This window comes from Choristoneura fumiferana, chromosome 27 (assembly GCF_025370935.1).
Source record: "Choristoneura fumiferana chromosome 27, NRCan_CFum_1, whole genome shotgun sequence".
NCBI lineage: Eukaryota > Metazoa > Arthropoda > Insecta > Lepidoptera > Tortricidae > Choristoneura > Choristoneura fumiferana.
The window spans coordinates 5,442,518-5,463,962 of record NC_133498.1 but is presented as its reverse complement, the minus strand read 5'-3'; the positions used below and the strand labels follow the sequence as shown (position 1 = coordinate 5,463,962).

Below are 21,445 nucleotides of genomic sequence, written 5' to 3'. Positions count from 1 at the left end.
TGTGAGCGTCGTCAGTTGTTAAACATGAAAAAAAACGTCTCAATAATGTCAAGTGCGTTTAGTTTCTACACGTTCGATAGCCACGGCAAATAAACGTCTGGAACAGTCTGGAATAATTATTCAAAGCAGAGTTTAGACTTGCAAGAAAAATCGTGCAAGTTGCATTACATTGCGAGGCCGTAAAGCCAACGAATTTGTAGTGGTCAATCAAGCGCCGCAATGTAATGCAACTTGCACAATTTTTCTTGCAAGTCTAAACTCTGCTTTACATTCTGTGCAAGCTAATAGAATGTTCGTGTCCAGGAAAATAAAACTCTAATAAACTGGGTACTTGTATATTAGTTTAATATAAAATAGCTAAACGATACAAGCATAACTAACAAAATCAACAACACTATTCACCTGACTTTATTATTTACAAAGAGAAGATACATAATTATAACTCCAGGATAATATTTTGTCACCTCCACAGACCATCAGCATTAACAAACACCATGCCATACTTAGTATGTAGTAAGTAGTTCTGAGAGGAGGCCTGTGCCCAGCAGTGGGACGTATATAGGCTGGGATGATGATGATGATGATGAAGTAGTAAGGAACAGAAATATATCCCACTAAAGTCGCATAACATAAATTCAAGTGTCAACTTTACCCTGCACTATTACTTATTGTGCCCATGGATCACAATGACAACTGACGCTTACTAATACTTTAATGAAAAGTTTTTGAAATATATAAATAAATATCTACAGAAAAATAAAGATTCTTTTGCCGATTTATCGTGTCATTGTCTCTTGTGGTAAAGTTTCCAATGTCGCCACAGGCTGAGGTGATTTTGTGCTCATTATTTTATTAGAACTGTAGTCATTGTTTATTGGGAATTTAATGCGACATTTTAAAAGAACCATATGGGTTCAGATCAGAACAACAAATAGTCTGTGGAGGACATCATAAGAACTATTTTGATAATTTTTTTGTCATTCCAATGAAAGCCTTAGCTCGAGGTATTAAGGTTTAATTAATTAGTGAATGGTTAAAAATGTTTTAACTATTTTATTTCCATTTGTACATACAAAATTTTCAAGTCAAGTTTTTAGTCTATAATTGTGACTCATGGAGGTAAACCAAGTATTCATTTACTATGTTTAAAACTGAAATAAAATAGTACAAACAGTCAGAAAAATATTGGCAGTACAGGCTGTGGTACAGGGCTTGTCGTCAAATGCTATCTATTAAATTAAAACATTAGGGAATGTCTAGGGTATTAAAAATATCCATAAAAACGATACACACATTTTTAGTTGAGTGGAGATATCTTTATGTTAACAGAGTTTTAAAAATAAGGCATCTAAAGGTGTAATATAACGCATCTAAATTTTAACTTGATAATCCTCTTAGGCTCGCACTGCACGCAGCGAACCTAATTGACGAGCATTTGTCACTATACATCAGATGTTTAGGATACTGACTTACGAAAATTGAGGCGACGGTCAACTTACTAAATAGAAGCGCATAGTGACAAAAATACGCGTCCATGCAAGTATACTTCGGAGAGTGAACCTTGCAGAATATTTGAAATAAAGAATAAAATAACATAAATTCTTATCAAGCCAAGTTAGGCTCTATTATTAAAAAGATATGTCCAAAAAGGTTTCATTTAAATTAATTTAGAAATAGAAGCTAATTGCAGTCTGACTGTAATGACATGCCATTACCAAAAACTCTTGAATTAAATTTGTTCCAAGGATTAACCCGAAGTGCGCTAGGAAATTGGAGAATATTTTAAACTACTTATCTCGAGTGAAGATTATAACATATCATATGAGTCAAACAGAAGATGTGTAACATGCCAAACTGAACATGTTTTATGCCTATTTTGACTAAAGGTGGTTCAAACAGCTAACGACTTTCCTGGAAGAATGGCCGTGAAAGTAAGTCATGGATAAACAGCTAATGCATTTACTTATAAATGCAGATTTTGAACCACCAATTTATTAAGTGACTAGACAAAAGCTATTTTCGAAAAGTTATTTTATTTTGTATACTGTTTGTAGTATTTTGTTACAAGCTTTTATTTAACTTGCCGTATTAGCTTGGGTCAAATCTTGGAAGTCGACGACACACTTTCAGTGGTCGGATTAACTTAAAATATAGTATCCAGAATTAGGTTAGATGACAAAAACAGTCGGCAAAAAAGCTTGTATTTAAACTGAAATTCTTGACAGAAACTTATTCCGTGTTTTAGTTTCTTGCAATATCGTCTATGAATATTTATTTGTTTATACTAGTTAGTTTACATCGCCAAGAAATATAGAACACAGATATTTGACCCAAACAAATAAATCATTAAACACTTCAAAATATCGTTACTGAACAATTTCTAATCATTTCGTTAGTATATAAATAGACTTTAAATAGTTATTGACTGGTAAACAAATGCAGGTTTACGGGTTAGGATATGTGAGAAGAAAATAAAGCAATAACAAACCAAATATTATTGTCAATCGCCAAGACTTAAAAAATGTTTTTTTCTTACATTAAAATGCAGCAACTAGAAACCATAAAGTTTGACTCAAGTTGCGTAATGTTCACACAAAAACAATCAAAAATTTAGAAAAGTTTTTATCAAAAAATGGTTAACTACTTTAAGGCAAAATTTGAACTTTATTCGTCGATACAACCGCGCTTGACAATGTTGTACATCCCCACATTGACCATAGTGCCATTTTGATATTTAATAGCCGACTGACAGTCATCATTTTTTTCCATTGCATGATAGAAGTGAACTGTGTTTGAGATTATACAGGCCAATTGTTTAACATGTTTAGGTCTAAATGTTATATGAAAAGTAATAAAAAAAAAAAATGCGGAAACATTGCCCACAGAAACTGACTACTCTCAAATGTGGATTTTAATATTAACGTTTGCTTTATTTGTTCATTTAAAATGTGTCTTTCCTATTATAACCCCAAACACACATTCTAAGTAGCGAGCCCGAAATAAATTAAATTAAAATAAATTATCTAGACCAGCTTACACTAAAACTATGAAGATTCATATTAATAACTTATTAATGACAAAATTAAACAGGAATAAATAATCATTCGTTAAATCAAATACAGCAAAGGAGATAAACTAAACGCAATTATTGAATTGGCAACATTGGGAGTTTTTTTATGTCACTGGCAACACTGACCCCAGATAAGAACAGCTAGCCACTTTTAATTCTACGTTAATAGCTATTGAAAAAAAAAACTTATTGCAAATAGTTTACCTCTAATAGTAAAATTTCGATTAACAAGGCACGAATGTTTGAACCGCTGACTTATATCGAAATAAATAAACATAATTGTCCATTATTTTTAAAAGGCAAAAACATTCAAACATCAAGGGCTATTTCCAAATGTGTCAATGCACTCCAAGACAAGCCCGTTTCTTACTGGCCTGCCTATTGTCTTTATTGAAAAAAAAGTGTATCAAATCAGAGTTAACCAAAAAAGTGCTGCTGTTGTCTGTGGTCTTTTGACAGCTGTAAAACCCTATTTGGGCAGATTTTTTAAATGTCTTAACCGCCAATCATTTTTTTAAATACGACATAGCGTACAGCGTACGTAAATTCCGAATATTCACTGGACTCACGACAAAAGTCGACTAATAAGCGTTAGCCTCTAAATCTTACAAGAAACGCTGAACAAAACTGACAGTATCTCATTATAATCGAAATTACTTATAAGACAGCGTCGTGCCTATAATATATTTCGCCATCTTTTCAACCGACACCGCCGTTTAACAGGACAATTTGGTGCATACTTTTTAACCTTTTAACCTACAGGTATCGATAAAATTCTAATCCCATTTCACAATTAGGTATCACCTCAGTAAAATTTTGTAATTGTTTTTTTTTTTAACATAGAGGTAGGTTGAAGAAGAGTAAGAGTTTTATTTTAGCCGTCATTCGGCAATACAATTTTAATGACATCCTAGAAAGTGTACGAAAGTGACAGTAATCAGTAGAAATCGATACCTGTTATTTAAAAATTTAACAGCGGTTACCGAATAAAATCTAGTGTCTTACTATCTCTATTATTACTTTATTAATACGTTAATTCAGAAAGGTTAAAAGGTTAAAATCACAACCCTGTCGTTCAATAAAATTTTGCCTCCAACAGATAAACTGTTGTTCATCCGGCCCTGTTGGCGAAATTTGTAGTTTCTCATACACTTCGCGGTCCTTATTAAATTAATAAGGATGTAAGGAACAAGTTGAGGGTTTTGTTGTTCGTTCAGTCTTCTTTTCTTTCGAGGGAGGATTTCGGTGTCCCCTCCCCAGGGGAGGGGGGCCGATCCGATTCTGCTTCTGAACCTAGAAGAAGACATTATCTTTATGAAAATACGACAAACAATGTGATAATATTCTATTCAGTCCCTCAGTTACATTATCAGAAAATAATCGACATGTACTTTTTATTTTGTCAATCAATTTATTATTATTTTTTGTATTTTTTTTCTTTAATTGTATAATATAGTTTTTAAGTATTTTATTTGTAATTATATTATTATAAAAAAATGACTTTCTGCCAAGTTTCTTGCGGCGCATTCTTCTTGGCAATGATGGTCTTTCCGAAAGCGCTGGTAGTATAAAAAAATGACGTGTAAAAGTGCCCATTGCGGCCTATTTACTGAATAAATCATTTGAATTTGAATTTGAAACAAAAATTACAAATACGAAGCGCGTCAAAGTTCGAGTGGTGAAGTGTCGCACGGCGTGACGACCCACGGAACTTTAACTGGCTATATATATCTTCATATTTGTTTTGTTTAATTTAAAAAATAAAAAATACATATCCGATGTTTCTTACAAATTTAACTAATTATATATTTTTTTAACCTTTAACCGCCATTGTCTGAATTATAAGACAAAAAATATCCAGCTCATTTCGCCGCAGTCTTATAATTAAGACAAAATGTCATATAGTTTCGGTGTAGGTGGCGATACGGGCACGTACGTATGAAAACGTATTGGCGGTTAAAAGGTTCAGGTGCGGTTACACGGGCCACAAAAACTACTCAATTATGAGCAATGATGGTCGATTGCCACGACAAAATATCAAGCAATTTACGGCAACGCCAATAAGCGTCAATTTGGCAAAATATTTAGCAACTACAATATTGAGCGATATGGAGCAACTCCAAGAAACTAAGCAATACTTTCATACACGAGCAATACAGTTGACGAGGTAGAAAACAAATTGACTTGAATTTCTGTACCCACTGGATATTCGGCAATTCGTATCAGCGACATTGAGCAATATATTTAAGAGCTTAATATTATTATGAAAATATAGATACACTGATAGTGTTTAGCGAAGAGAAAATTTAAATTGGTTGAAAATTGGATTTATAGTGATTTTTTGAAAAATCTATATACCTGTCTCTTTCTCAAACGCTTTTCTCTATGCAGCAAGTATGGCGGTACTGGCGTGTGACGTCACATGCCAGTATGTCTTTCTCTGTCTAATCTTGAATTTCAAACCTTTATAACTTTGTTATTTGTAAAGGTAGCTTAAAAATTGTTTTTCTATTCGATAACAGGCATTGTGTAATTTTAATTTATAAAACATATACAAAATAGTCAAATACCGTATTGCCGCATTTTTTTTGAAATTGCTGCATATCGGTCCACTTATTACTCCAGATTGATCCATTCGTGTTGCCGAGCAATTATTGCTCTAAAAATTGCCCGTGTAAGCGCACCTTTAGGAATCGAGCGTTTATAATTTTTTTAGTTATTATAAAATGGCTTTAGCTGATCCAAATGTCGGCGGCCGATCGTTAAATCCGCCAGATCACGAAATTCCTGGGCATATCATTAAAAGGGCGCCATTTTATGATACGCTTAAAAGTTGGCTAGGCATATCACGATGTGCCTGACAAACGATACGGCAGATCGATTAGAGCAACGAATTCGTCGATATTCCTAGCTTTATACAGGGCACGTCGTGATATGCCGAAAAAAAGGAAAAATGTAGGTATGACGAGCGAAGCGAGGAGTGGTTAGTATGAATTGTGACCACAACGCACGAGCCGAGCGAGCGAAGCGAGCGTGTCGCGACAGTGGCCGGCGAAGTGCCAGAACCGATATGGCGGCGATTCATGATATGCCTAGGATTTTCATGATCTGATTAAACTGGCCAAATCATGAAATGACGGCGTTTCGTGATATTCCCAAGAATTTCATGATCTGGCGGATTTTACGATCGGCCGCCGACACATACACTATATTACCACTGATAATTTCTAGTTACGGTTATTATGGTTCAGAAGATAGAGATCTATGATAGACAGATAGACTCTAAGCCTTAGTAATAGCCGTTATCACTTATTAAACACCATATCTCATCATCTCGCCCTTACATCCCACTGCAAGGCACAGACCTCCCCTCAGAGTCAGAGGGCTTGCACTTACCGCCAGCAGACTTCTCCGACAGCTTGGTGTTTTTGTCGTCGTCGCTGTCACTGGAGCTGGCTATGGAAGAGTCATCGCCGCTGCCTGTTCACAAACAACAAGACAGGGTAATTAATTGGGGTTGTCTATTTTCACAAGCTTTTATTTAGCAAATCTTGGAAGCTATATTTGACCCACTTCCAGTGGTCGGATTGACTTCGAATTTGGTATGGAAATGTAGCTTAGATAACAGGTGACAATACTAGTACTGTCAACAAAAAGTACAGTCAGCAAAAAAAGCTTGTATAAATATTATAGATAGTGAAACTTTTACCAAGAACTTACTTTTACACATACTCACAAACTTCCAAATCCCACTACTATTATAAATGCGATAGTTTCTATACCCGTTTGTTTGTTACCTGATCACGCCTAGGCTGTTGAACCGATTTAGATTAAATTCGGTATACGGATAGTTCCGAGTCCCGGGACGGACATAGGATAGTTTTTATCCCGGAAAATTGCATAATTCCCGCGGGATAGTCATAACTTTATAAGACAGTTTAAAGGTTATTACCCAGTCGCCTTGGGGCGTCGGTGATGGCGCGGGCGAGCAAGGGCGCGGCGGGGCGCTGCTTGCGCGCCGGGTTATAGCGGCCGCAATACGCGCATGCGTACGATACGAACTCGAACTCCTCCACCATCGCCATGCCTGGACGATAATACAATATTGAATTCAGTAAATGGAAAAACGCCTCGTGGTCACAGTCCAATGTGTTGGTCTGACCATAGGGGCTACTAGGAAAATCGAAGTTTGTATCGTACCGTCCCTCTCGCTCGTTTTAAATAATATAAGCGTCAGCGGGACGGCAAGACACGAAGTTAGAATACGGTATTTGACTATTTTGTATATGTTTTATAAATTAAAACTTCACAATGCCTGTTATCGAATAGAAAAATATTTTTTAAGCTACCTTTACAAATAACAAAGTTATAATGGTTTGCAAATTCAAGATTAGACAGAGAAAGACATACTGGCATGTGACGTCACACGCCAGTACCGCCATACTTGCTGCATAGAGAAAAGCGTTTGAGAAAGAGACAGGTATATAGATTTTTCTAAAAATCACTATAAATCCAATTTTCAACCGATTTAAATTTTCTCTTCGCTAAACACTATCTGTATATCTATATTTTCATAATAATATTAAGATATGGCAAAATCAGGAGTTGTCAAATACCGTATTCTGCACTTTGTAGTAAAGTAAGTTTGTACGCAGCGCCCTCTACAGGAAAGAGACAGAAATAAATGGAAGAAGTTCGTGCGAGCATCATCATTTTAGAAGGTTCGTGTCATTCATATCCGGCCGTGGTCGTCACCCTCCCTTTAGACTCTGCGGGTTGCTTGGGTCGGTCTCCTGTGGATCCCCATTGGTTTCTTCGTGGCCCTTCCTTGAAGATCTTACCGTTATGTGACGAGCACTCGGAGCAGATGAGGGCCATGCGGTGGCTGGGCCCGTCCTTAAGCAAATAGTCGACCACTTTGTCGAGCGCGGACCGGTTTTTGTCGAGCAGCGGCCGCGGGAGCTGGTCCGACTGGAACACATACAAAATACTATATAAAATCATAAACATAACCATGACAACAAGGTACCTACACTAAAAAGTTAATTGACCAATATGGTATCTTGCATTCAACTTTGCCCGGAATCACCAACCGCTGTATTGTATCCTTTCTGCGGGTAACGTGCCCAAAGAACCTCAGAATACGCAGTTGCACAAACGAGGAGTCTTTGTTAGTTTAGTAACTAAACTAAACTTTAGTTCAAGTCTGGTTAAACCCAGGCCCGTGGGCCACAAATTGGCCCACCAAGGCATTTGCATTTGCCCGTCCACGCGTTGATCGGCCAGCTGGCTAATAGCACGAATAATTTTTGTAGTAACCTACCTCTGAAAGTAGTGGCCCGGCGCCGCCTCGGACTTAAAACATTTTGCCCACCTAGAATTTTCCAGGTGGGCAAAATGCCAGCATGGTTTAGTTGTTTGTAAAGTAAGCGTTTATAAGCCGTGGTGGCCTAGTGGTTAGACCTATGGCATCTCAAGCAGAGGATCGTGAGTTCAAACCCTCGCGCTAATTGAATTGATTTGTTTTGAAGAATAAAGATTATATCTATCTATCTATCTAATCAGTTTTTCGAAATTAATGTGCGAAACTATATTTCAAATTTACCCCGAGCTCTACGGTGAAGTTAAACATCGTGAGGTAACCTGCGCCAATTCAAAGGTGTGTGTGAGCTCCCAATCCGCACTGGGGCCGCGTGGGAACTACAGTCCAAGCCCTCACATTCGCCTGTGCCCAGCAGTGGGACGTGTATAAGCTGTAATGATGAAAGTAAAGTGATCTCACCCTCAGCCTGGGTCCCTTGTACATGGAGTTGTTCAGCGGTACCAGTTCCCTGTTGAAGTTGTTGCTGATCGGCGTCGAAGTCAGAGCCAGCTGTCTCTGACGCAGCTGCCCCGGCGTCGCTGTGGATGTGGCATTAGATTAATATTTGGAAACAAATCCTCTTTCATAACCATAGAAGAAAGATATTGGTTATATAATTTTTCGCCGAAAATATGTTTCTCAAATGATTAATTTCTCAAATGTTTCATAAGAACGAACGGATTTTTGACATTGTTAAAAAAAAAAAAAAAATTAAAAGCTGTTTATTTCAATAAAAAAAATACACGTACATTTCATTAATTAACTACTAATCCTTAATTAATAGGATTGTTGCAGTCAATGTTTATAATTTTACTTGATTATTTGGAATGAATGGATACAATTATTAATACAATTTTTATTTAAGGAGGTAGGTTTAACCATCGCACCAAAATATGCTTAATCTTGTTGTGTTTGCTGTTCACAATTTCTTGCACAGTTTCAAATGGAAATTTATTAAGTAGTACTCACGATTGTTACTAAACAAACCTAACCTAACCTTTAGGGTTCTACAGGACAGTCCCGAAATATATCCTGAATAGTTTGCGGTTTGAGAAAAAAAATCGTTGGTCTATAATTATACAACAGTTGGGAAATTAATCTTTTGCGAAAAATATTTTCAGCAAAAAGCGAGCATCCCGAAGATATTACATTGTTTTTACTTTGTACATTCGCATAAGCTCAAGCCTTAAATAACGGTATAAAACCAGAAAGTAACCTATACTAGCCAAAAGAAAATAGGGGGCACTTGAGTTATTTATTACTTACTTACTATACGGGGGCTAGAGAGTTGGGAAGATCTCGCGAAGCAGAGACTGGAATGGCGCAGCTCTGTAAATAAGGCTGTTGCAAATTTTGAGACGCATCGCTTGGAACACCTGGATGCCAAACGTCTTACTATAAAGACCCGCCCGAGACCTTCCTACACTTACACGTATAATGATAGTGGTCAATTACGTGTTGGGCGCCCAGTAATAGGACCTTTAAGACTAAGTTTGGCTTTGCCAGCTGTATTAGACGCGGGTTTGGGAGTTTATATTTAAATCATTGGAGGATGCAGTAAAAAAACCACTTGCTGTAGATGGTAGATCAAGTAATGATTTATTTATTTGAACGCTGCTTTATAAACGAAACGCAGGTGACCATAGATTATACAACACCAGCCATATTCGGGCACATAATAAACAAGCCTAAAGGTTCGCCTTTGTCGGACACGACATGGAGGACATCATACGGGGGCTATCCGATGTGGGTCTCGGCCTCCAACACCAGGGGGGCTACTACGAAATTCGAAAATCGAAGTTGGTTTCGTACCGCTCCTATCACTCTTGTATTAAATAATATAAGCGTCGATGGGACGGAAAGATACGAAGTTCGATTTTTACCAGAGGCGTCTTTACCTATAGTGCAGGGTGTGCGTTGCACACGGGCGCAGCGGTGCTAGGGGCGCCGGCCGCGGCACTTTGTACCTATTCCATTTTGACCGCGCGCTTCCTAGATGGCGCTAAAGTAATAATTGCACACGGGCGCTACATGGGCTAAAGACGCCGCTGATTTTTACATTCCGTACTACAGGGTCAGACTATGCCATGCTTTACGATCTTGGGCCAGCTCTTGCCAGCCTTTGACCCTGAGTTCCAAAAAGGAATAAACCTTGTCCCTCCAGTTCCATTGGTATACGAAGATACTAGGTTTTTTAATGACACATTACACAATACATACATACATATAATCACGCCTCTTTCCCGTAGGGGTAGGCAGAGACCACTTCTTTCCACTTGCTACGATCCCTACATACTTGTTTCGCTTCGTCCACTTTCATTATTCCCTTCATACATGCTCTTCGGTTTAGGGTACTCTTGACCTGGCCTTTTTTCAAGACGTCCCTGATTTGGTCTCGAAACGTCCGCCTAGGTCTACCCCTTCCAACACTTTCATTCACACTCGCCTCATACACTTTTTACACAATACGCTTTTGATATTGCTTTTGGTGATCAATAAAGAATATTTGTATTTGTACGAAAACTTTTCATTCAATTAAATGTATGTATGAAAACGAAAACGTATTTTTTTGATTACATTTTACCGATGATACTCAAGTGGCCCTTGTTTTCTTTTTCTGTCAAAAAAGAACGTGCCAAATCCGTACTGTTACAAATCATAACGTTTGGATCTAATTTTGTAGATGAAAACTATGCTTTTACTAAACAATTCGAGCTATTCAATTGATACAGACAGACATACATATTTGTTAAACAAATCCTCTTGTATGCAAATTAACAATGACATCATTGCCTATAGTTAAATACTACAATAGGTAAATATTACTAGCGTGAGTCCCGTTTTTATTATTAAATTATAATACAATACTACGATATCGCGCGAATAACAATGAAAAAGTGTAAACATTGTTTTTGTTTAACTTCACTACAACATTTATAACAAAATTTATAACAAGTAATGATGTGATTTTTTTTTTGCAAACACAACGTACCTATGTTCAATTAAATCTAAAAAAATTCTTTACAGTGTTTAAAAAATTTCTGCTAATAAAAAAATTAGTATTTTTTAAGAGAAGCAAGCAAATTAGCAGGGAGCGAGACAGCTATATTAATGGTCTACCTGGGGGAGGCGAGCAAGGATTACCAGGCACGTTCTGCGTGGGCACGAATGGTTTCAGAGCCTTCGACTGCTCCTCCGGGGTTCCGTACTTGTCTAGGATCTCTTTCGCTACCTAGAAACAAATTTTAACCTTTTAACCTTTTGTGTAAAAATGCTCGGTTATCAGACTCGATTACCAATGTCAATAATAATAAAAACTACGGGACACTTGATACCGATTGACCTGGCCCCAAAATAAGCAAAGCTTGCGTTATGGGTACTAGGAAATGGATAAGCATACTAAAATAGATAGATACATACTTAGGTAAGTATGCACATATGAAACACCCAAGACTCTAGAACAATCTGGATCTGTCACGCGCTACCCTTCCCCAATGACGTCCAGCCAAGAAAAAGAAATTGCTTCACCACCCTACGGTACTCAGGTATTAAAGTATTTACTATTTCATAACATGCGCATTTCTTGTTTTATATTTTTTCCCATGTTCTCACGACTAAATGTCTTCTTTTTTTCTTTAAAAGTTACTTGTACGGCTTAAAAGATCAAAGGTTATTTTCACTTACAAGTCAATGTGAAAATCATCCTTATTTTTTTCTGATATAGGAACTGACATAATAAAGTGGTAAAGTACCTACTTAGTCGACTAAACATGAAGTTACTTTATTTTACCTTATAAGTTTCAGTGTTCATAACTTCCTCTAATATCTTCTTTTTTTCCTCTCTCATCTTGCTTAGCTTTATCCTGTTCTTGCTGAGCGTCCAGTTGAAGTACCACGATATCGCGGCACGAAGGAAGACCACACTGTAATAATAGTTTAACCTTTTCAAAGGTATATATAACAGTATATATGAATGGAAACAATAAGATTGGTTTTTTGGAATCTTTTTTGTATTTTTTATTTCAATTCCAAATTTTTACTTTTACGGTCATCCCGTAAAACCCACACCGCTATACCGCTATACCGCTACACCACTGATGGACCATCAGTGTAGCGGTATAGCACGCGGTACGGAATACCGAGGACCTGGGTTCGATACCCAGTGATGGTCTTATTTTTCTGGTTTTTCTGTGCATCTATATTTCAGTTTGTATTTTCAATTTAGGAAACAATAAGTTATCAATATATAACTTTTTGTAGAAAATAATCGCAAAAATCACAAAGCTAAGAATCCTCGACTCTAAAGCTTCTGTTATAAAATATCAGAAAAAGTACGGTATAAAACAGTAGAAAACTGATAGAATCATTGCCATGTTCAAGTTTTTTTACGTCAACTAATAAACTGGCACTTTAATTTATTTTCTATTTTTTATGTCATAAATACCATGAATTAAATTCAATTTAACTTCATAAAACTGACATCACATTTTGATCATCAAAATTTGAAACTTAATACCAATGAAGAAAAGTTTATATTTATTTAGATATATATTAAATTAAGTACTCTAGATCCTACAAGACTGAAAAAAACAAGAATAAAAATAAATAACCACAAAATATTTCAGCAAAAGGTTAAAAGGTTAAACTTACAGCACAGGCAAAAGCAGCAACGGCGACGCGTGTAACACCGAATAGAGCCAGTACTGGCTCCTGCCCACATACTTAAAATAGTACAGTATAGCAAACAACACATATAGCCCAACTGAGTACGCCATGACATAGCCTATGACTCGCTTGTGCTTCTGTTCCTTGCTTTGCCCATCCTGCTCAATGCGTTTTATGTTCGTTTCGAGTTTTTCTAATACTTCTGTTGTCGTTTTTTTGCGCTGAAACAAAGAAAAAAGGTTAGATCGTTCATCGTCATGTTCTTTCTGATTATTGGATAGTTTCCTGGGTTAAAATAGTAGATTGTACAACGAGAGCATAAAACGAGCCATTTTACCCAAGACGTTCATATAGCCACCCGAGCCGGTACGGCGAGGGTGGATAGACACGTCGAGAGGAAATGAGTTTAATGCTAGAGTTTTACACTCTGCTTTTCACTTAGATTGCGAGGAAATGAAATACCTTTTATTTTTTATGCATTATCATATAATTCCATTTTTTTAATTATATAAAAATTATTTAAAAAAAATATGTAAGTTTTTATTTGATGTTTGAAAATAATTTTCACTTCTCATGTTCGTAAAATTTAAAGTTACGCATAAAAGTAAGCATAAACATGTTTATGCTGTATCTAGGCGACATAAAATGACTTTTTATGCTCTAGTGCATAAAATAAAATCGTTGTCTAAGACCTAGTCAAATTAGACGATTATTACAAGCTTTTATTTAGTTTCACCAGTCCCGTTGTCTGTCTGTCTGTAATCAAATCTTGCAAGTTAAATTCGACCAACTTCTAGTACTAGGGATTTACTTGAAATTTGGTACACTTATGCAAATTGCGTGAGAATACAATAATCTGGTAGTGATATCCTGGTAGGCCGGCCAGGATCGTCTCCGCAGGACGGAACTCTTCAACGGTTAATGGCATCGACTTGGTATATTTTAAAGTGTAATAAATTCGCATTCTCCATTCTTGTACAAAAAGTTCACAGACGCGTATCTGAAGTCTCAAGCGGATGGCACTCGCACTCCCACTGGTCCCAACCGGACTGAGATATCGTGTCTTCGGGTCCGTGAGCAGTGTCTATGTATGCGTTGCTCGAGCGCACTTTATCGTATCTGTTTTGTGGTGAGACGTTACGCCTACCAACGTATCGAATCACGTTACGGACGTGACGTGATATTATGTATATTGAACGTCTAGCCTTTCCTGTATATTGCAGAAATAGAATATAATTCAATAGTTTTTATCATACTGAGATAAAGATAAATAAATATCATGGCACAATTGACACCAATTAACCTAGTCCCAAACTAAACAAAGCTACTACTCCACACTATTTGTACTAGGCAACGGATAAACATAGTTAGATTAGGTAAATACATACTTAAATACATATTAAACATCCAAGACCCGAAAACAAACCTTCGTATTATTCATACAAACATCTGCACCTGCTGGGGATCGAACCCAGGACCTCGAGCTTCATAGCCAGGTTCTCTAACCAGTAGTAACCAGTTGGCTATCCGGTCATCGTATATTGATGGACCACATAACGAACGTCTAGATTTCTCCTTAGATCTTTCCAGCGCTTTTGTTGTGGTCTGGTCAAGTAACAAAGAAATAAAGACAGTTACTCACTTTCACATTTTTAGTTATGGAACATATACATATACAAAAAACTAGACATTCGCACGCGTCCATTAGATCTGGCGGTTGAATTGAGGTTCCGAGATTTATCAAATTCCCGTGGGAACTCCCAAAATTTACATCGTGGATTTTATTAACGTGTGCTGTGCATATTAGACACTTGCCAAATTGTATGTCTATAATCTTAGTGATACCCCTTATGGCCCGCGCCCTCTTATTCCGAGAGGACGCCTGTGCCCAGCAGTGGGACGTGTATAGGCTGGGATTAGTGAGTGATTAAGATTCCGCAGATTTGATCTCGATCCCGTGGGAATCTCAGAAGACAGTAGCCTATGAGTTATTCACAGGTTTCTACATTCTAGCTATTTACGTCACGAATGTCATCCAGCCGTTTTAGGCTGTGTTTCCACCAGAGATGTGCGAGGATGTGTTGTGAGGAACGTGTTTTTCATGAACCAATAGAAACGCTTCGTTTACCTATCCTCGCACAGCACATCTCTGGTGGAAACAGAGCGGAGCGAGGCTAGAGGTGATTTTCCACCGGCGAGGCGAGACGAGACGAGGAGAGGCGAGAATTGAAATCGCACTGGCCCTTTTCCACTAAAAATTGGCGTTAATAGCTATCGCGAGCTCACGATTGACGTTAATAGTCACCGCGAGAGTTAAAAAGTGGGTACTCCATCAACACAAAAGAGCCGTGCAACCATCTACATCACGCGCAAATAAGAAAGAAAGAAAAGTTTATTTTGGCTCCAAAAAAGTACCACCTAAAACTAAGACTAGAACTAGCACTAAAACTATGTTACTAGGTGACACGGCAGGATACCAAAAAGGGTCTCCACTCAGCATGTGTTGCCGCACATTATGTGCAGTAACGCTGGTTTTCAGATAAGATACTTAAGTAAGTATGATAAGGACAGTTGCAGGGGTCGCGCTTCGTGTTAACAGCGACCTCTAGTAGAAATGGCTTTTACTATCATGACGGTATTCTCAAGTAATAAACAGTAGGGCTACTACGAAAATCGAAATTCGTATCGTACCGTCCCTCCGACGTTTATATTATTTAATACGAAAGTGAGAGGGACGGTATGATACGAACTACGATTTTCTAATTTAGACCTGCAGCAACGAACAACAAAACACCTATCGCGCGAAGCGTGTTGCTGTTGCATTCTCACAAAAATAGCCATACAAAAATTTCCCTCCTCGTCTCGCCTCGCCGGTGGAAAAGCACCTTGAATTTATACTCTATGTCGGAAGCAAAACGGTTTATTTTTACAACAACAAATATTTCAATTCAAGTCTCGCACATCCTCGTCAAGCTTACTATTTCCACCAAAGATGCGCTAGGACATTGCCATACAAATTTCAATTCTCGTCTCGTCTCGCCTCGCCGGTGGAAAATCACCTTAAATGAAGCATTTCTCTTCGTTTATGAAAAACACATTCCTCACAACACATCCTCACACATTTCTTGTGGAAACGGAGGCTTAGCGTGGAGGAGTCACAAACACACACACACACACACACATACAAACTTTCGCATTTATTTATTCTTTAGCATACCTAGAAGCGATGGTAAACAGAAGTTCTAACTAACTTACGTACGCAAAATTAAACCTTAAGATAATAAAATAAAGTTCACAACGGAACTGTAAAAAGGCCATTATTGTCCGAATCTTCAATAAGCCCAACTTTTTGTTAGAATATGAAAGCAAGTCTGTCGTAAGTAGAGCATGACGACTTGAACAAAAGAAATGGCATAATGAACCTTATTCCTTTGCGTTTAGAGCTATAGTGTGATTTTGACTAACTCGCTTGGTTTTATTGACACTAGTAATCGCATGTGGCTTTTCTTAGTAAATTTTCACGGTAATTTAATTTGTTAGTTATTGGAGGGAGGCTAGAAAAAAAACGAACCGCCTAACGATACATTTTTATGTATTACTAGCTGTTGCCCGCGACTCGGTCCGCGTATTATTCGTTTATCGCTGTTCCGCGGGCGGGACTGTCCTTCTCCGGGACTCAAACTATCTGAATACCAATTTCATCTAAATCAGTTCAACGGTTTAAACGTGATTATATTATTATGATATATTTCCAGACTACAAGTACATACAAATTTAAAACGATTTTGCTCACATTTTACGACCCTGTTTATAACAAGTCTGTGCTTAGGTAGGCACAGTTTTAAAAAACCGGCCAAGTGCGAGTCGGACTCGCGCACGGAGGGTTCCGTATAAATATTTTTATTATATGATGTAACTAAAAATTTACGGTTTTCGCAATTATTCCTTTATCTGTGCTAGAAGACGTTGCTTCGTACCAAATTTCAAGATTCTGAGTTCGCATTTATCTTGCTTTCTCAACTAGCTTACAGTACAATTACTTGGAGTTAACACTTGACAGATGGGCGTGCCTTCAGTCAATTTTCAACTTTGAGGTTATACAAATAAAATAGTTTTTACATAATCTGTAAACGTGGGTAGCGGTATACTAAAAATGGCTTTATTTATATGACGTAGGTACGTCAAAGTTGAAAATTGACTGAAGGCACGCCCATCTGTCAAGTGTTAACTCGAATTGATCAAATTGTACTGAAGTTTCCTCATCATCATCCCAGCCTATATACGTCCCACTGCTGGGCACAGACCTCCTCTCAGAATGAGAGGGCTAAGGCCGTAGTTCCCACGCGGGCCCAGTGCGGATTGGGAACATCACACACACCATTGAATTGCTTCGCAGGTTGTGCAGGTTTCCTCACGATGTTTTCCTTTACCGTAAAGCTCGTGGTAAATTTCAAATGTAATTCCGCACATGAATTTCGAAAAACTCAGAGGTGCGAGCCGGGGTTTGAACCCACGACACTGCTTCAGAGGCGATAGGTCAAACCACTAGGCCACTACGGCTACAAGCTTACTGAAGTTTACTGAAACTAATTGAGATAGTACGATAAATACGAACTTATCCGACAAACAAAAAACGTTGAAAATACATTGTTTACTATATTAGTATTACAGCTGAACAAACAAACAGTACAACTAAGTTTTAATCACCATATTTTGATATGTACCTGTCTACGTATATTTTGACGTCTGGCATTGGTAACTTTATATTTTGTTGAAGGTTTTCAGCGTATATTTAATTACATAACATATTGTATAGCTGCTACCGCTAATTCGCCGGCTACGTTTTTAGGGTTCCGGAGCCAAAATGGCAAAAACGGCACCTAGCCGTTTAGGCTGCAGCGAGGACCAAAGAAATGGACATACATATATACGCTCGAAAAACATAACCCTCCTTCGGGCAGTCGGGTAAAAACACATTCCTCGCAACACATCCTCGCACATCTTTGGTAGAAACGGAGCCTTAAGTGCCGCTAGTCGGTCTCGCTACGTACAGTCAGCCAAATAAGTAGTCTATAATTTCTAAACAGTCAATCAGGCCCACGCGTCTGTTCCAGACGAATTTTGGCGTGTTGCCTGTGCGTGTCTTTGGTGGCTGACTAGACCGATGCGAGAGCGACATGTTCGTCCACAGCCCTGATAAGAGAAGCTTGCGGAGGTTGGTGCAGAACCGCCCTTAAACAACTTCCTAAGAAATGACAAATGAATATATCCATTCCACTTCTGGAATACGGAAACTCGCCGAAGGACTAAAGTCACCGACATAATACTATCTTGAACTAGCTGTTGCCCGCGGCTTCGCCCCCGGTGTAATTTTTCCTGACAATAACAAACACAACAAAAAAAGAATTAGCGAAATCGGTCCAGCTGTTCCCGAGTTTTGCGCTTAGCAACACATTTTACGATAAATTTTTATTTATTTAGATAGATAGATAATACAAGTAGCAATAGGCGCGCCACATCGCTCGAAGAACATATAAATCGTTGGGGAAGAAAAGTCGAAGCGTTGGCATGCCTTCCACTGGATGGACTGATGACATCATGAGAGTTCCGGGCCGGTGGATGTAAGTGGCGAGTTGTCCTTCACTGTGGCGTTCTAAGGCTGTGTTTCAACCAGAATAAAACCGGGCAAGTGCGAGTCGGACTCGCGTACCGAGGGTTCCCTACACATAGGCATGTAAGTAAACGGGAATCGTGTCTTAAAGATATTTCTCGCTTTTTCAGAATGATTTAATACATCCAGTGTATGCAGAGCCATGGGGTTAGATTATATCGGTCATTGATATTTACAGACAGACATAAAAAATCAAGATTTTCAGACTCTTCTAGTTGGTTGTGTTATAATACCTGCATACCAAATTTCAAGATCTCTCTGGTGTTGCGGGTGACAATGGGCAGTGGTAATCACTTACAATCAGGTGACCCATTTGCTAGTTAACCTTCCTCTGACATAAAAAAAAAAGATGCAGAATACATTTGTGCTGACCCCCACACTAGGCATGGCCTGTTCTGTGGGGTAAAAAATATGGTTTACAAGAAACAATGCTTAGCGGTAAATAGCAACTATGTTTAAGGAGCAGAAACAATAAAGAAAAATATTTAATTAAGCTCTAAACAGAACTAACATAACTCAAAACAGATCCCTTTTTTTATGATAGGAAAATAAAATGTTTATTGGTTCATGATAAACACATTTGTCGCAATGCATCCCCGCACATCTCTAATGGAAACGCATTCTAAGACTTATCATATATATTCATTTTATCAACATTACAATTTCATAATATAAAGATCTATTGCAAAGGTCTTACAAATACAATAATATTATCAGTTTGATAAAATAAGAAATAGTAAAATATTTTAATTATCATAGTCATCATTAGGTACATAGATAAATCCTTACTTCCTTACTAACTTATTAAAAATGCGTAAGTAACTGTCTGTTCGTTCCTTCTTCATGCTTAAACCACTGCACAAATTTTTGTGAAATTTCAAATGAAGATAGTTTAAGATCTGGGATCATGCACAACTGAAGGTCTCTATACACTACACTGTACTATACCATGATCGTAAAAGGAATGTGTCAGGCACGGAATATAACTGGCACGCGATGGCGACGGTTGGTTAAGAAATGTACTAGTGGGCATAGTCTCATACTTTTCAATACAAAGAATATACTTTCAGGCCCCCAGGACACAGGTCTTTACCTAGTTTGGGGGTCAGAATATTTGACCATTCCCGCGACTTCTCTGTACAAACTTTCCATACTCATTGATCATTGTCAAGTGTCCCATGATATTTATTTATTTATTATTACTTATTATATTGTATTTTGCTTCAAGTTGATTGTACAATAAATATTTATTTTTGTCAGACAAATTGCTGTTACGGTTGTGGTATGACACGGTGTAGTGGGCAGAGATATCTATATTAGGTTCTGAAGCAGTAAGTTCTTTGTCTGAAACCGGCCACACTTGACAATAAATTCAAATTCATAAAGACAATAGGCTAATATAGTGCCCTAAAAAACAGGGGGGTAAACAGAATATACCCAGGGAACTAACAAATAGTAATTTAGACCCAAAAATTGTATTTAACATGAAACATGAACTGATTTACATGTTCTATACCAGACATTGTAGGACTGTAGGTGTGACTGAATATTTAATCACTCAATTAAGTCATCATTTCCATTGTTCACTTCAATCAATGAACCTTGCTCAATGTTAAAATATCTATTTAATAAAGGTTGTTAAAGGTCAGTTATATTTATTTAAGAATGAACAAGGGTTTCATTCTTTATTATGTTTGAAGCATGCATATTTTACTAATTAGACTTTATTAAGTATTTTATATAAGTTTATTCATCGAATAGTGACATAAAAGTGCCAGTATAAATTAAGTATTAAGTACTTAAAGTAAGAGTACAACTAAATGAAAGTGAGAGTAAATTAGCCAGTGGAGGGGCTACGATCTGTGGGCAGACATGGCAACAGAAAAGTGATCTAACAAATAAAAAAGACAAAAATATTTAATCTGATCTATCAGCAATTACAGTCATGTACTAGGTCACGGTCTATCATTTGAACTTCTGCCAGAAGAATATTAGACATATGTTCAACTATCGAAATAGCTTTGGCTGAGTTACAAATTACAAATCACAACCAATCAAATAAGTCCAAAGTACTCACCCTAAATCTCGATATAATTAAACCCATTTTCACCGGCGAATCACTTCGATTACTCAGACGTTGATAATTCAAATTAACACTTGAAACACAGGCTTCGAACGTTATAACAATCTAAAAATAAGTCCGGCCTAACCAATGATGACGATTTTAGTGATAGGTTCAATTTATAACCTAGAAAGCCGACTGAATTTATAATTAAATGTAAATTACATTTCAAAAAGCAGGCTACATGTCAGCGTATCTTAGTTTTAGCAATGCCCTCGAATATATTTTTCGTTAGCTAAAACAAAAAGACGCTAAATCGTGAAAAAACATTCACTTTTCTAGCCAGTTGACAGATGGTTGTCAAGTTTGTTTTTTTGTTAAGTCAGCATGTTGACGTTTGCGGATTCGTGCGCTTTTGCCATTGTACACAGAGCAAAAACGAAACGCAGTTCTGTCAAAGATTAAATTATTATTTTCGCACAGACAGGTATAAATTTATTCAATGCACAGGGGGCGACACCAGCAGAAACCGCCATGACAACGTTGGTTCTCCTTATAGTTTGTCACCATGACGGATCATGGATGACATATTTATTAGTAACAAAATAATCGATA

General features: G+C 37.5%; 1 protein-coding gene across 2 annotated transcripts; it reads right to left on the bottom strand.

Annotated features, from left to right (window-relative positions):
* Window positions 1-321: 321 nt before the first annotated feature.
* Lnpk (zinc-ribbon metal-binding protein lunapark) lies at window positions 322-21,188 on the bottom strand. Of its 2 annotated transcripts, none has more exons than XM_074108935.1 (9): window positions 20,846-21,188; window positions 13,083-13,318; window positions 12,223-12,355; window positions 11,553-11,664; window positions 8,853-8,971; window positions 7,912-8,041; window positions 7,023-7,157; window positions 6,467-6,550; window positions 322-4,363 (listed from the first exon to the last, which is right to left on the bottom strand). In XM_074108935.1, the coding sequence occupies exons 1-9, from the start codon at window positions 20,870-20,872 to the stop codon at window positions 4,284-4,286; spliced, it is 1,056 nt and encodes a 351-aa protein (XP_073965036.1). In that variant the 5' UTR covers window positions 20,873-21,188; the 3' UTR covers window positions 322-4,283. The 2 variants fall into 2 exon arrangements, with proteins under 2 accessions (XP_073965036.1, XP_073965037.1); XM_074108936.1 differs by having other exon boundaries at window positions 11,577-11,664.
* Window positions 21,189-21,445: the final 257 nt, after the last annotated feature.

Excerpts from the sequence above, each read along its gene's own strand:
- Lnpk (XM_074108935.1), bottom strand. The coding sequence starts at position 20,872 with ATGGGTTTAATTATATCGAGATTTAGG. Across the intron at positions 8,972-11,552 it reads TCCTTGCTCGCCTCCCCCAG|CGACGCCGGGGCAGCTGCGT; the intron begins GTAGACCATTAA and ends CCACATCCACAG. Across the intron at positions 6,551-7,022 it reads CGACGCCCCAAGGCGACTGG|GCAGCGGCGATGACTCTTCC; the intron begins GTAATAACCTTT and ends GTTTGTGAACAG.